This window comes from Thunnus albacares, chromosome 6 (assembly GCF_914725855.1).
Source record: "Thunnus albacares chromosome 6, fThuAlb1.1, whole genome shotgun sequence".
NCBI lineage: Eukaryota > Metazoa > Chordata > Actinopteri > Scombriformes > Scombridae > Thunnus > Thunnus albacares.
The window spans coordinates 24,340,740-24,357,189 of NC_058111.1; the positions used below are offsets into that span (position 1 = coordinate 24,340,740).

General features: G+C 37.8%; 1 protein-coding gene and 1 long non-coding RNA gene across 2 annotated transcripts in view; one reads left to right on the plus strand and one right to left on the minus strand.

Moving 5' to 3' along the window:
- Positions 1–2,165: 2,165 nt before the first annotated feature.
- The window catches only part of pcp4b (Purkinje cell protein 4b), a 39,413-nt gene continuing 25,128 nt past the window's right edge, over positions 2,166–16,450 (minus strand). Inside the window, exon 3 of the mRNA XM_044354318.1 lies at positions 2,166–2,926. Within this exon, the coding sequence (XP_044210253.1) occupies positions 2,796–2,926 (131 nt within the window). The 3' untranslated portion in view covers positions 2,166–2,795. The remainder of the gene's footprint in view (positions 2,927–16,450) is intronic.
- Positions 4,646–12,996, plus strand: LOC122984039. Its single transcript, XR_006403809.1, has 3 exons — positions 4,646–4,658; positions 8,231–8,236; positions 12,906–12,996. It is a non-coding gene; the product is annotated as an uncharacterized LOC122984039 (long non-coding RNA).

Here is a 16,450-nt window from a genome sequence, read left to right on the forward strand (position 1 = left end):
TCATTCTCAGCGCATGTGGAAATTTTCACCATAATACAGTTTCAGTGCATGTATCATCATATCATTATCCCCAGAATGGTTGATCCCTGCCCAAAAATGGTCTACAGCATATCCTTGCAGTATGGCTGCATGAACGAGTGCTGTTCTGCCGTGTTTAGAGATGATGAAAGGTGCCTCTGTTGACTTTAAACCCCACTTCAAACATTAACTTTAAAATAGTACGACTCTGTCCGGAGCCTGTGGTGGTGTGATCAATCTCCAGTTTCTAAGTGAGAGAAGTACACCATCCAGCCAAACTCCAGGGACAAAGTGAGCACCCAATTGTGATGGCATAGTTCACTATCAACCTCCCACTCCGCCATTCTCCGGGGAGAAGCAAGTCACACACACACACACACAGGAGAGGAGAGCAGAGGAGAAGAGAGGAGAAGAGAGGAGAGGCTTGGCTTATAGTTATGCAAGATCAGAAGAAAATTTCCATTATGTTCATTATGTTAATATTATGATTTGTATTCCAGCACACTCATACAAACACAAGAAAGAGTCTAACAGAACCTCTGGAGGACAGTTATTCTCTGTGGGCCTTTGGATGACTTGGCAACATCCTTTTTAGTAGTCTTCAGGGTGGAAAATAAAGCAAGCAAGCAAGCAAACAAGCAACAGCAGTGAGACTTTATTTCCATGAGACAGTGACCTTTACTGGAAAACTAAAGGTCACAGCACTGCTACCTTTTAAGTTGAAAGACTATGGCACCAAACCTGCTTTATATTTATTTGTTAGCAGGAAAATAAAATGTAAGCTTTGTACAATAATTGACCACATTTCATGGAAATTTGGAGATTATATACAGCTTTTATAAGTGCTAAAAGATTTCTTTATCATTCTGTTTAAGCTGTCTAGCTGTCTTGGCAGTTTAATCCTCAAATGCAGGCTTACAAAGCTGATCTGCTGTTAGGATCAATTCCCCAGGGTGCAAAGGTCATTGCTGACCTCAATATAATACAGTTCAGTGACCCACCCCTCTGTGGTGTCATGATCCTGATTTTAAGAAAATCTGTGCAGCTTCTGCTTAACCTTTAACAGTTTAAATTCTTGACATGATTACACTCTTCAGTTTCCTGTAAAGATTAGAGTTAGATATATGTTTTTGTTTGCAAAGGATTTATATTAAGAACGATACATAATGCAAACCTGAAAGACCTCTTTGTTATTTGAAAGGTTAAACTTGTAATGCAAAGCAGAGTCCCTTGTTATTCATGTTTTTTTAGACTACACAAGGGGCTTTATTAAAAACCCTGTTTTTTCTGCTATCATTATAAGATAAAACATTCAGGTATATCAATAAGAATTTAAAGGGTTAAGTTTTTCTGTATTTTGTGTAATTTGTAGGAAAATCAACTAAACAGAACAGAACTAGAAAACAATGTGTTTCTGCGTGACGTGAGATATATTTTGCTCATATGCTATTACCTTCAGGCTGTAACACATAATGTACAGTATTTTTGGCAGTGCTGGTTTCACTCTCACATGTTCCTCATGCAGACTAATGAGACAGGCCACACACTGTGCCTCAGCAGTATACTGTACTGCATAATGATGGAGGGAAGCTCTGTGCTATTCTGTGATCATCTTTAAAGGGAATAAGGCTTATTTGTGACAGCTGCTTGCAGCCGAAATCTTGGCCACCCAGTCATTTACACACAGCTGAAAGAAAGTCAAACAAAATATGGAGTGGCAGCTGGGCAAGTAGATGCCAATGCTCCCTCAATTTCAATTTTTTAAAACTCAAACTTCTATCAAAAACTCAAGGAAAATAGAAATAGCCTTCCACAATGAAATATCAACCTAAACTGAACATGAACTAAAATATACATTTATGCACATGTATATTGTCGGGTGCTTGTTTCAAAGTGCCTAAAGCTGAGAAGAGCTCAGTGGGAATCAGTCAGTCAGTTAGCCCAGCTCTACATTGAGAAGGTTATCAAGCTGAGAAAGGAATAGATTCAGCCAAGGTCATTCTGAAGTGGTTTCTATTTATAACTTCTGTCATCAGAATACATCAGTAGCACTGTTATCTCTGCAGAGTGTATATTAATTCAATATATCACATATACATACAGCTCCAGGTATTTGTGAATGTTGGTATTAACATGCACCGTACACATGTTCCACACAGAGTCTTTATTTATTCAATGTACACTGATACACATCTTGATAGTACCATGCAGGCGAGACAAATGCCTCTGGGTGAAATAATCTGTTAGGATGGGATACAGGCTAAGTTTCCTAAAAACAATCTTCACTCTAACATCACTTTTGCTCCATCTACTCACAAAATACAGGTGTTTTTTTTTTGTTTGTTTGTTTGTTTTGGAAACATAGTCCTGAGCAGTACAGAAAGGGATGGTGCAGGTGTAACTCTATGAGGCTGGGATAAGTACAAAAACATATTCTAACACAAACACCAGCTAGACTTCATGATATATGGGACAAATATGGCAGGACAGAAACCATATCTTTACAACTCGTTCAGTAACTCATTTATTGACACAGCAGTCAAATAATAATAATAATAATAATAGTCGTAATTATAATAATAGGATACATAATGAAAATTCACAGACTTGTCATATGATTAACAGGCTATTGCATTCTCTCTCCCCCAAACCCCATCACAACCCCTGGAGTTCCAACAGGTATGAATTTGTTTACATGCAAATGTCACACCATTGTCACTGTGCCATCGTTTCGACCTGCCATCTCTACACACAGTGGCAGAGCGACATGGCGCTCACTAGGACTTCTCATCACGCTTCTTCTTCTGGAACTTCCTGAACTGGGACTGGATGGCGACGGCCGCCTTCTCAGTCTCCGGGTTCTCCATGTCGATGTCGAAGTCCTCTGGGACGTCCGCCTTGGACGCACCTGGAAGGAAAAGGAAATGTTGGATGTGACTCACAGCAGTGTGCAAAGACTGTAGAGATTCACGTGGTCAAGTCAGGTGAATTGACTGTTCACTAAACCCCTCCCCAGTCAATCCTGTGTAGATGAGCAACCATAACAAGGCATGGCAGGCATGTTGAAGCGGTGTTCATGGTGCTCTAGTAGCCATACTCCGAGTTTGGAGGGTGCATTTTTTTAGCCTAACCAAAATCAAAAGCAAAAGTGCAAGGAATGGATTAACTGCCGACTGGCTGACAAGATTACTACCTACAGTAGGTATAAGTGTTACTCATAAGGAGACAAGGGACACAACAGTGTCTAACATTGTTTTGTTGTGGGGTTAGAGGTCACGGTAAAAAAAAGCCGCGTTCAAGACTAGTACATTCACATTTCCCTACTGTGCAGATGCTAGTCATGGACGCTATCAGAGTTTAGGCTAATGTTAGTGGCTCTGTCCTGTTCGGATTTGGAGAAGTTCACTTTCCAGCAACCCCAGTCTTTTCTCTTATAACATTAACAGTGAAAACATACTGTTTAAAAATATGTACCCCATGTATGTTAAGCAGCTGAAATTTAACTTTTTGCCAGTTTATATGCAGCTTTAACCTCAGTCTTTTAGTATGATATATGTAACCATCATGTGCTTATTAAAGACCCATTTTATAAGATTCTTGTTTCAAAGCAAATCAGCTGGAAACATTAAAAAGTCAGCCAGAGACAGTGTTTTCAACTGGCTCATGGGAAACTTTTAATGCTTAATTAGCTTCCTAGTTACTGCTGATAATATCCCTGCAGATGTCATTTCAGATGGTTTAACACATTCTCACTACCTCTGTCTAAAATTAAGGACCCACTGTTTCAAAAATTACTAAGAATTTCAAATGGTAAATCTGTCACCATTATCATTATAAACTGCAAATGTGCCATATGAAAGCAAAAATCTTGACACGCATAGGGGAGGGGGTGCTTCACAAATTGTCAGTTGTGTCCTAGAGCTTAGTTGGCAGTGAATATTAAAATAACAAGTCATGTTTAAAAGTATGCACCTGCAGGAAGAAAAGGCACCTTCAAATATAAGTGATTTCTGTTTGTAGAGCAATGGTCAAGGCCAAGGACTTCATGTAGTACAATATTTTTCCACTGTATACAAGGGTCTTTAATGACACTAACTCCAATTTCATGAACTTGCAAGTGCTCATTCACAGCTACTTTCAGAAAACTAATCTCTAATCTAACTAATCTCGACATCAATTCTGTCACAGTAAACCACCAGCGTTTAATTTTTGGGTTGGAAATCTGTAATATAATGTGGTGTGAAACAGTAAAACATCCACTAGCTTTTCTTCTTAACTCCATCTCTCATTATAATAGTGGAGCAGAGCTCTGAGCAGTTGTTGCTCAGGTCAAAGGGCACAGAATAAATTGGACTTCAGTTTTTAATCCTCTCTGGAGCTTAGCCAACGCTGACCAAGAGGTCATGACTGTAATCCCAATAAAAAACAATACAAGTTGGATTCTACAAGCAGTAGATAAGAAGAGTATTTTATCTTCTGGTCAATGAAGTCCTAAAGAGTGTAGTAAAAGTACAGAAGAATATCTACTCTATTAAACAAGAGAATTTACCTTTGGAGTAAATATAAGTTACAATTTCTTCATGTGATAACTGGATCATATATGTTAAATTGTTAAATTCTATATAAATATAAAATATACAGTGTATGGTTGCAAATACATACACTGTAATATGTAACAATATGTCAAATTCATGTATTCTGAGTCTGTGGCTCCTTACATACATAACGTAGAAAATCAGACTAAACAATATGTGTATTTCTGTAAAGGACCAGTGTGTAGGATTAAGTGGCATCTAGCGGTGAGGTTCGCACTGAATACCACCCCCTCCCCTTCCAAGCGTGTAGGAGAACCTACGGTGGCTCACGAAAAACCTGAAAGGCCCTCTCTAGAGCCAGTGTTTGGTTTGTCCACTTTTGGCTACTGTAGAAACATAGCGGTGCAACATGGCGGGCTCTGTGGAAGAGGACCCACTCCCTATGTAGATATTAAGGGCTCGTTCTAAAGTAACAAAAAAACAATTGTCATTTTCAGGTTATTATACACTAATTAAAACATACTTATGAATATTATATTCCATTTCTGCCAAGCCTGTTCCTCTAGATGCCACAAAATTCTACACACTGCACCTTTAAGTAATATTTCTGAATAAGGGGGAGTGCAAGTATTATTTGTCCAAATAATGAACATTTCATGACTAATTCAACTTTATACTAACATGTTTTTCACATTCATAACCACTAAATCAACTTGTCAAATAGTTATATACATGAAAAAAATAGCAGTACGACTAAAGGATCAAGCCAAACACACCAATCAGTCATGGTGTTGGTTAATTTTTTATTGATTAAAAATGTGTCATCGGCCGTTAATTATTCTCTGAAGTACAGAAATATGTAGCTGAAATGAGAGCAACACAAGCTGTAGGCTATAATGAAGCAGGGATATTCAGGACTTTGAGAGGCCATGACAGGTTAACATTTACTCAAGCAGGTTTCACTGTGGCTCAAACGTCTGTCAGAGACAGTTTATGCCACCAAGAATCACAATCAGGAAAAATGACCCATCCACATGTTACTTTGTAATTGTTGTACTGATTCTGTGATATAGAATTAAGGCTTTAATATCACATATCAATCCACATTGACCATCTGAAGATCAATAAGGTAAGAAATAGTAAGTGAATAACAGTGGTGGAGGAAGTATTCAGATCCTTAAGTAAAAGTACCAATACAGCAATGTAAAAATACTCCATCACATGTAAAATGCATGAAAAAATCCTATTCAAGTAAAAGTACATAAATATTATCAGCTTGATATAGTTAAAGTATTGCAATAAAAGTAGTATTTTGGTCCCTCTGACTGATATATTATTATATATGACATCATTAGATTATTAATACTGAAGCATCAGTGTGTAAGCAGCATGTTACTGTTGTAGCTGCTGGAGGTGGAGCTAATTTCAACTACCTTATATACAGTTAGCTAGTTTAGTCCAGTGGTTACCAACCTAGGGGCCTCTCCAAAGGGTCACTAGATAAATCTGAGGGGTCGTGAGATGATAAATGGGAGAGGAAAGAAGAAAAAAGGAAGTTCTGATACACAAATCTGTTTTGAGTTTTTGGACTTTTTCTCTAATCTTTGATTTTTGGTGAAATATTGGATCATTTGAACATTTATTGAAATGAAACCATGTGAGAAGTTTAGAGGAAAAAATCACTGTTTGGTGGAGCTGTTAACAACTCATAGACATCTGAAATGTGACCCTGACTACACACTGCTTTTTGTAAGACGTCAAAAGCCAAACAGGTTGGAAACCACTGGTTTCATCTTTAACAATGTGTTGTATTTTGAAAGCTTGTTATATTATCCATTGTGTCAATTCTTCATCTGAAAAGTAACTAAAGCTGTCAGACAAATGTAGTGGAGTATAAAGTAGCATCAAATGGAAATAATCAAGTAAACTACAAGTACCTCAAAAATGTACTTAAGTACAGAACTTAGTAAATGTACTTTCCACCACTGGTAAATAAGAAGTTTAAAACCAATCAATCAACCAACCAACTGTTTTTACCTTTTTATTTTTTATAGTGACTAATAGTTTCTCTCCTAAGCTGAGCATGCCTTTCAACACTCCTGCAATAGATCAATCTGCTCGAGAGCCTACTATAGAGAAACATGCATGACAGACAGCGAGTGAGAGAGAGAAGAGTACCAAAAGCAGAAAAGCAGAAAAGCAGAAAGGCAACTCATGTATTGACTGTGCAGCTAATCCTTGGGTTCCCTTGGGGCTGAGCTTGAGTACCTCTCTCTTGCTGTTCAAGGAGGAAACACTAACTGCTGTGTCAAGCCGAGCTTTGAATCCTGCATTAATTGATATTGAATTTTCCGCCGCTCTAATGCCTGCTGTTTTCATCCCGGCAGCATTAGCTATTGAGCTATTGTGCCCTCCACCGTGTCAATGCCAGACATGTTCATAATCTTTGTAGTACAAGCTGGTGACATTTAAAAAAAAAAAAAAAAGATGTCTGGATTGTCAGACTGAAGAGTGAAGTGCCTTCAGGTGCTGGAAACAATATTGTGATTGTGACGACAGAGCACATGCGACGCTGAAAAAAGTTTTTGACATTTATGTCAAGGAATTGACTATTTATAGCAAATGGTTGAGATCTAATATTCAAAGATTTATTTGTGACATACTCATATTTTCAATTTGTGCAGTGAAAAGCGGGGATGGCAAACTCTAGAGCAGTATGGTTCCCAAAGTGGGTAAAAAATGTCATTCTTTTGTGTATTTTTGATATCATTTCACCATGTTAAAATGAGGTGACGTTATGTATTATGTTACATTTTCAGATATATTACGACAGAAAAAGTAAAAACACCTCAGTTAATGTTGTCCACGTTTTCTGGTTTTCATAGTAAAGCGACACGTTCTGTGGCTTGAGAGTGTTTCAGGTACTCAGCAGTAAGGAGGGCTTCCATGACAAAATAGTTCTTATGAAGGGGTGCTATGGGAACCACTGCTCTAGAGGATGTGCTAAAAGGCTAATGTTCATTAACAAGAATTAGAATAAGTGTGAAAAATAATGATTAGAAAAAAGAATGTACAAATATATTTAATATAAGTATCAAAATGTTAGAGTGTGCATTTTCAGTATTGGACAAATGAAAAATATACATATTTTAGGCAAAAAATATGACTGAATCATTAAGAAAAAAATTGTACAAACTCAGAGACAGAGACTCTGGACATAAGCTTTTTCTCTCTCTGTGTTGTATTTGTGGATATACAGAGATGCCTGTTTGCATGAACGTAGAAGCTGGAACTGTTCACTTCTGGGGTGTTGAGGCTCCTTCAAAGTCCTACTAGATGCTGGTTCTGCACCTTCTGGTGAAAAGACCAGTTTGTGATATCCTGTTAGGATGCTTTTCACAGCACCAGAGTAGAGGGTCTATGGGTGTCCCTGAGAGATTCGAATTTTCGAAGGTGTTGCCTCGTCTCTCGAACTGACACGTCTGTGTGTGTGGACAATGTCAGTTTCTCTGTGATGTAGACAGTCAGTGAGAGGATGTTGGTCTTGATCCCACATTATAGCCATAAAGAAGATCTGTCTCTAAGCCACCTTTGCTTTTTTACACTGAACCAAACAAAGCCGCCATAATGCCGCCCCGTGTTTTCTTTTACATAGCGTGCCAGCGTTCCGGATTCAGAGGTGTGTCGTGTGACACAACAGCGTCAGCTCCCTGTCCCACCTTGCTGGCTGTCCCTTTTACACAGATGTTGATCCCGCTCTGTGACTATCTCTGTAGCCGGCTTATTGGTAGAGCAACTCTGCTTCGCCATTCCGTGTCCATCACATTAAAGAACAAGTTTACAATTTTTCAAGCTTGTCTTAAAACAGTAGTCAGGTGCTCATATGAACATTGAACCAGGTTTTGCTTGCTGTGATCATTCCTCCGGTTCATACTGACTATTAAATTATCCCCTTCAAATGTGCTTTCTTCTAATGGCCAGTATGAACAGGAGGAATGATTACAGCAAGGAAAACGTGTCAATGTTGATTTGGGCTCCTGACTGTTGGACAGACTCGAAAAACTTTGAAACTTTGAAAATTTCAGTGACATTTAAGAGTGATCACTTGAAAGCAGCATTTACTCTACATTGTGTATCAGTACAATTGTCAGCATATTTGGTTCAGTATATATAGCCTTATATATATATATGCACCGTTCATGTTTTTGCAACTGTCACAAATGTATTACGCCCAGTTTAATATTTCAGAGGAATCAGATTTATTTGTGTAAAAGAACCATATCATCATCTTGATAGAGGCTTTAAGGCCTGAGAGAAGATTGTCATCAGTTTTTATAAGACAGGAGGCAGTGGCTGAATGTGACAATGACGTATCATTTTCCTCAGGTTGAGGATTCATCTCTTCCCCGACACACACACACACACACACACACAAACAAATTACCAAACCTATTACCTCTGGCAGCACTTTCAGTGTCCCCATCTTCACCTAATGGGAGTGTAATATCTGCTGTCAGAGTGCCATTTTGGATCATCTTGTCTTTGTATTCAGTGAGGAAGAGAGAGATGAATTTATTTATGGTGTTGTTTTGTGGTACAGTATCTGCTGAGATCGAAGTCTTAATGCCACAAGGTCTGAGGCCCAAGAAGATTTATTTTCTTCAGACATGACTTTCCTGCATGTTGTTGCCAACTTTATCCACAGTTTAGATGGAATGGGTTCATAAGTGACATGATAAGATCATCCTTGGTTGGCTGTCTTTCAAAATGTCTTTTAAAAGCTGCTCTGAAGCCCAGTGAAAGCTGGGACGTCTTATTGATTTCACTGCTTAAAACCAGTTGAGCCATGAGAGGGATTTGTTGAAGCAGGGGACGAGACGCATTAAAGAAGGACTTTTAGACCTTGAGACAAGAGAGACAGATCATGGAAAGTAGAGTGTAAGTCTGTTTTAAGGGTGTAATGTTTTACACAATATATGGACATCTATAGTATTTGGGCTTAAGATGCTGCAGTGAGAAAAACGCTACACATTTTCACCTTATAATGAATAAAGCAGCACCGTTGCTTCGGAGACACAATTTCCCCAGTTCACAAATATGCAAATGGTATTTTTTGAAATATTGTGTTTATGTTCTTTCTTTTCAAAAATATCTGTTTTAGTTGTTTGCATTATAATTATTCACTCATTCGCCACTTCATTAGGTACACCTGTGTAATCTACTACAATCCAATACAACAGCTCAGCCATAAATTCTACATTATTGCGGTCATAGTGGGTGGTGGTGTACTGGAGTGCATTATATTGAAAAGTGTTCCTAATATTCCTCCTCATGTATGTTAATGGAGTGGACAAAATATTAGGAACACCATTCAATATAATGCACTCCAGTACACCACCACCCACTTCGACCTCAATAATAAACATAAAGGAGAATTTTCGCCTTTCTGACAAAATCGGCAAAAACTGAAAATGTATTTATGAAAATAAGTTGTTGTATTGGATTGCATTGATTGCACAGGTGTACCTAATAAAGTGGCCGGTGAGAGTATGTGGCAGAAATAAAGTATAAACCTGTGGTGACATTGAAACACTGGACCGCTCATGACAGCTCCTTGACTGTTGCTGAGATGGACCTGCATGAAATGGATGAATGTGAAGAAATGTGAAATTTAGCTTTAAAATTGTGACATATTGCTTCAAGTTTGACAATCATTTAAGTTATTAAGTAAAAATACAAAATATTTTGTGGTTAAAGCTGTGCAAATGTGATAATTGGTTGCTTTTCACAGTTTTGTGAGAGTTTGATGTCATAAATGAATGCGTAAAATTGAAAATTATCAGATGAAGTAAGCCGCTTCAAAACCTGTGGTGGGTATTTGTAATGTTTGGCATTTTATTTACTAAACACTTAATATATTAAGAGATTGAATAGCGAGCTTTGATTGTGAATGAAAAGTGTGAATACAACATCAAAATGAAAATAATTATTAGTTGCTGCTGCCCTAATTGCTTTTCATAATATGAAAAAATTGAGATGCATTGCATTGCATTTATTTTCAGTGAGTCCTCTGTTCATTTATAAGTACACTCTATTTGTGTTTCAAAGTAGACAGATCTCATGGCAGAAGTCCCTTTGCATTGCAAAGTTTGCATGATTTTTTTCTTTAACACAAACCCAGCACTCCAAATTAAATTGCAATCAGTGTTTTGGGCTCGCCAGTTAACAAACTAATAATGTTACTTCTGTTAACAAGCTTATAAAAAATGTTTTTATAAGCTTGCAGCCACATTTCAAAACCACTGGCATATTAAAGAGGTGAATGTGAATGACAATGAAAGTAAACAATAAAGGTAAGTGCATTCTGGCATGAAAGACATGACCTGCGGTACGTGGCGAGAGCAGCGTCTGCAGCACTCAACTCTGCAAATGAATCTCCACACAAAACATGCATTCTATAGCAGATGGACTGACCTCCAAGTTTAATACTTTAGATGTACTGTATGTGTGGTTGAAAATGGCCATTTCATCTTTTTTTTGATTTAAATTCAAAGGGATGCTTCAATTTCACAAAAAGGAACAAAAAGTACAAACCACCTTATGTAGTACAGGATTGTTCATGTATGTTATTGTTTGGTGCTATGACAGCAGCCAAGTTTGACAAATCATCATGATTTAGTGTCTAGGACTTTGGTACCAAGCAGTTACTATAGCACTTTATTTCTATATTTTTACACAAAAAGACAGACTGTGTTTTTTTTTGTTTGTTTTGTTTTGTGTACCTTGTTGTTACACTACATCTCAAAGACATCTGCTGCCTTATACAAAACCTACATCTATGGTGTGTAAGTAGAATGCATGTGCATGTTTAAGTGGGTAGGAGTGTGTGTGTGTGTGCAAATGAGCTGCCAGTGTTTGTTTCTAGTTGAAAGTCAGTTTTTGAAAGTCAAGAAAACATCAACGATCCCTAAGGCCTTGAAACACCAAAGGGGCAGCAAAGCGTGAGAGAGACCATAGCAATCAATACGCAAATACACATGAAGGACCACCTCTGCATTGATTTGTGCTGTGCGCTTAGGTTTTCAATGTGTGTCAACTTTTACTTTGCTTTGGGGAGGAAGTGTCTGTGTAGTGTCTGTGTAACCTACTTGGATGTGGTGGCACATTTGAAAAAAAAAAACCCAAAAAACAGATAATGTGGGATGTTCAAAGACCTGCTGAGGAAATGTATAGTTTCAGCTCTTTCTAGCATCGACAGCTTCTGAAACAGTGAAAACGGTGTGCATTTACTAACAATATCTGACAGAATAAGATGAATTCATCATGGCTATAATTGAGTACAGTAAAGCTAATTAAAAAGTGCGCAGAAAATGGGTCATCTTCACTTTGAGCGCTTGTTGCAAGCTAATTATAAAAGGATGACTTTGATCTCTAAGGTGAGCCAATTTGCAATTATGCCTGTGCCTCTTTGAAGCGAGGGGGGAGGTGGTGTTGGCGAAGCAGATTTCACATTGTTCTTTAAAGGGGACCTTTAATGCTTTTCCTTATTTTCAATCATATATATATAATGTCACAATGTCTAATGTTCATATTAAACATGGCCAAAGTGTCAAATAATTTGGTAAACGTAGTAATCGATGTAAGCAAAAAGCACCGGCTTCAGACTGCTCTGAAGGCTCAGTTTCCAACTGTTTTTTCTACTTTCAGCCTGAGTCGACATCGGCTTGTGACGGATTTCTTTATATGGTCATCTGCTCCACACACAGTGCACAAGTGCACTGCTCCACTCCACTAACATTATGGCATTTTTCCACTGTTTTGGGGGTTGTCACACTGAGCCATGACTTGAGTTGAGCTGGCACGCTGAGAGTGTTTTTCCATCACACAGCAGGAGGTGCCTGGTGGAGGTGTGCTGGTCATCCACAGCTCTTCATCAAACATCATCATCACTGTGGCTGTTTCTGCTTGTACTATTCCTCCCTGCATTATTTCTAACTGATCCGCTGAACAAAGAGCTCCAAATAGCTCCATGTCGTGTTATGTTGATTATTTTTTAACACCGCTAACGAAGCTCTGCTAATTCAGTGAGGAACATGTTTAATTCCCTGTAATTTTTTACAATAAAAGTCTCCAATTATTTAGTCAAAAAATAATGAAATGTTGGGTTTGCATCGGCGGCAACTTGACATGACTCTGATATGGCTTCTGGAAAGCTGGCCAATAAGAACAGAGTAGGCTCATTGGGAGGGGGGGGTTTAAAAAGACAGGAGCCAAGACTGCATGTTAGAGACAGAGGCTGAACTGAGGGGCTGCAAGAAGAACCAATATAAGATAAATAAGTTTTATTAAGAGTTTTTTGAACTATGAATCATGCAAAGCTACTCTAGTGGAGTCCCAGAATAAAACTATAGAGCTGTAAATGAGCACAATAGGTCCTCTTTAGTTATACTCTACAAGCATAACATTTATATGAAGAAAGGAGCAGTTTTTATCTGTAATGTCCTGCATAAATGAGCGGATGATTTTTTTCCCCATACGATAGTATTATAAGGATTACCAAGTGCTATCCTTCAGTGTTTCTGTTAGTGTGGTTTGTTTGTACAGTATGATGTTAAGCTGTAGTAAGCCTGTACTGCCCCAGCTGTTGCAGTGACGGGGACAGTCTGTGTTGTTATTGGACTCATATGGTCAGTGAACATATGGAGCATATGGCCCAAATACACAACATCTGGACTCTAACCATGTTGTCCAATGTCACAGAAGATGACTAACAGGCTTTTTAGGAGCAGAGGATGGAGCTTGTGAGGGTGCTTCAATCAGTAGTGGAAATTAACAAAGTACATTAACGTATGTTCTATATTCAAGTACAGTTTTCAGGTATTTGCTTTTATTCTATTACACTGCAGTTTGAAATATTATATTTTTTATTTGATAGCTATAGTTCTTACACTGTAAAAAAAAAAAAGTAAATCTGCATACAGTACAATGTGTGTAAAATTTCAAACATCATTTTACATACTTTTCACATTTTTGAAGAATATTATTGAGTGTCTATAATTGCGCAGTTAATGTACAGTTAATGGCTGTTTTTAGATGTTTCTGCCATTAATTTATAAATTCTATAATTCCTCAAAGCAGTCAATCTGTCTTTTACAAATGAGATCAACACTTGTCATGCACATGAATTTATTTTTTTCACAACGATTTGGGAGTAAAAACACACCAAGAAATTTATGTTACATTCAAATTTCATAATGAAAAACAACCCCTACAGATTCTGAATTTTAGATATGCATCATATAGCTTATAGCTTGTGGCTTATAAAATACGATGCATTGTTAAAAATACCCAACATTATATACTGTAATTTATTTAATCAAGGTTAGTATTCAAGTAATGGCAGGATGTAAGTTAAGTTCTCCCAGCTACACAGATGGTGCTGAAGCTGAAGCCGCTGGTGGCTCCACCCATCAACGGATGCTTCAGCTGGGTTTAGAATACTCTTTCAGTACTAACGTTGACCGAAAATGGCCCCGTTCACCAGTAACAGCGGATTATCCAAAGTGAATCCCAGTTGTCTCCGATGAAAGCTTGTAAAACTACCCGGTGTAAAAATAGTAACTATTTGTTTGTGCACTCTAGCGTTCATATAGTGGGGGAGGAGTCATGCTAGTAACCCCTCTACCTCATCGAGCCACCATTTCAGGCCCGCCCAAAAACTCCTTAACACAGAAATGATGAAAAATAGTTTAATGCTCAAACTCACAATTCAGTACCACATAGTTCAGTCTTTTCATGTTTTCAGCAATTACTTTTTATCATGTATAATATGTTTAAAAATAAATCTCTGATTTTTCTTTATACAGACTTTAAGTTCAGTTAAGTTAAGTTAAGTCAAGTTAAGGTACTGTCAGTAAAACACAACAGCACTTCCTGCATGTTTCTCAAATTGAAAGCCTGACAAGTTTTAGGATTATACACATTGAGTCACCTTTTTCTTTCTACACTTGAGGTGAATAAAGGCCCTGACTACTATTTGAGAATTTACAGTAAAGTAGTAAAATTAAGTCCACCGCAACCAGCTATAACCTGTGAGTGTTTCTGATACATGAATGGATCACTAATAATAATCAAAACAATTTAACACATATAATAACACCGTAAAATAATGTATAAAATAATTTAGATATGTTTTGATGTTTTTGCACTTTTTCTCATATAATTTTTTGAATGCAGTGCATTAACTTGTAAGAGAGTGTTTTTACACTGTGTTATTACCACTTTAACTTAATAAATGGATCTTCCACCACTGATTTTAACATACAAAGCAACCTGTTTTCTTTATTTCTCCCTTATTTTCTTTCTTTTATCATCAAGAATAAACATCATCACAACAGCACTGATGGTCCCCAGACATCTCTAGCACAGTTTGTATTGTTTGTCTTGAGGTAAACATGATGCAGTGGAGTGGAAAAAAAGTTTGATTCAACTGCATCCACTTGATAAATATTCAGTCTTGCACAGTTATCTTTACAATAAACATTTCCATACTCCAGTTCCCCCGTTACTGCTGTTATCAGGTAAGCAGCCTCACTGCTGCATCACTGAGGTCCGTCACAGTTGCAAGTACGGTTCAAAATGAGTCCTGCTTCCAGCGGATATGAATATTTCTCTCTCTCTCTGGTTGTCCTTGAGCCTGTGAGAGACTGTCACTAAAGACTGTGTTCTGCTGTTTGCTGGGGGTATGCAGAGTGGGCAAGAGTCAATAACAGCGTCACTCCCTCCTCGCCCACTCTAAGAGCTCTCTATGTCTCTACGTATTGAGAGACACGCTTCAGACACACCGGTAAAGCACTTTTTCCAGGAATCAAATTAATTGTCAAGGTCAGACAACCAAGGACTCTCTTGTTGGGTGTGTGTGTGTGTGTGTGTGTGTGTGTGTGTGTGTACCACAGCTTTTCCTTCACTTTCTCTTCTTATTAAGTGAATAGAAAGGTAGACCTGAACCCTAAAGGCAGTGAAAAATTAGTCTCCTGCAACATGGCGTTTCACTGCGGCCGACTGCTTCATGTAATCTGGATCCCATTTAATTGTAGTTGGTGAATAATGTTGCTGAACGGTGACTCTGTTTAATAGAGCAATTTATTTTTTTCAAACAGGCTCAGTGGCAGCCTCCACCTGGTTTAAAGCTTCCTTCAGTCACAAATTATGTGGCATTAATTCTAACATGCTTTCCCAGCAGGTTATTGGCTGTTTAAAACACATCTGAATCTAAGATAGAGGATATTTTATTGCTATTTGAGATGGACTGTTTAAGAAATTAGAAAATGAAGAGAATGAATAGGATGATGAGATCATTTAAAATTGATTTGATTCTTTTAGACTTTTATAACTTTATCCCCTGCTTTATTACACTTTTGTTCTCTTATATCTATTTTAGAAGTCACAGCTGCCTGTCTGACATTTGGGAGGGCCAACTGTTTTTGACCTCTTCAGATTAAGAGTCTGTAGAGTTGTTGTTATTCACCTCTGTGCTCAAGGTTGTGTAATACTTAAAACTTTGTATTTGACTGTTTTAATAAATACACTGTTAGCTGCATGGTCATTTGAATATCACCTATCCCTGAATACAAACATACTTCAACAAGTTTTATACTGTGAATCCGAATAAAATTGAAAAATGAGTTCAGAATCTGTCTAATACAAAGTTGAGGATGGCCCAGTAAAGTTTGGTTTTGCTTTGCACTGATGATGATAGTTCATGGTCTTTTGCTTGTGGAAGAAGAAAATATTGAGCAGGGGGGTAAACACTGGGAAAAAATGCATTAAATGGGTAAAATTATTGATTCACTGGGCTGAGTCAATGTCAGACAGCTGTCTCTTACAGTACTCTGATG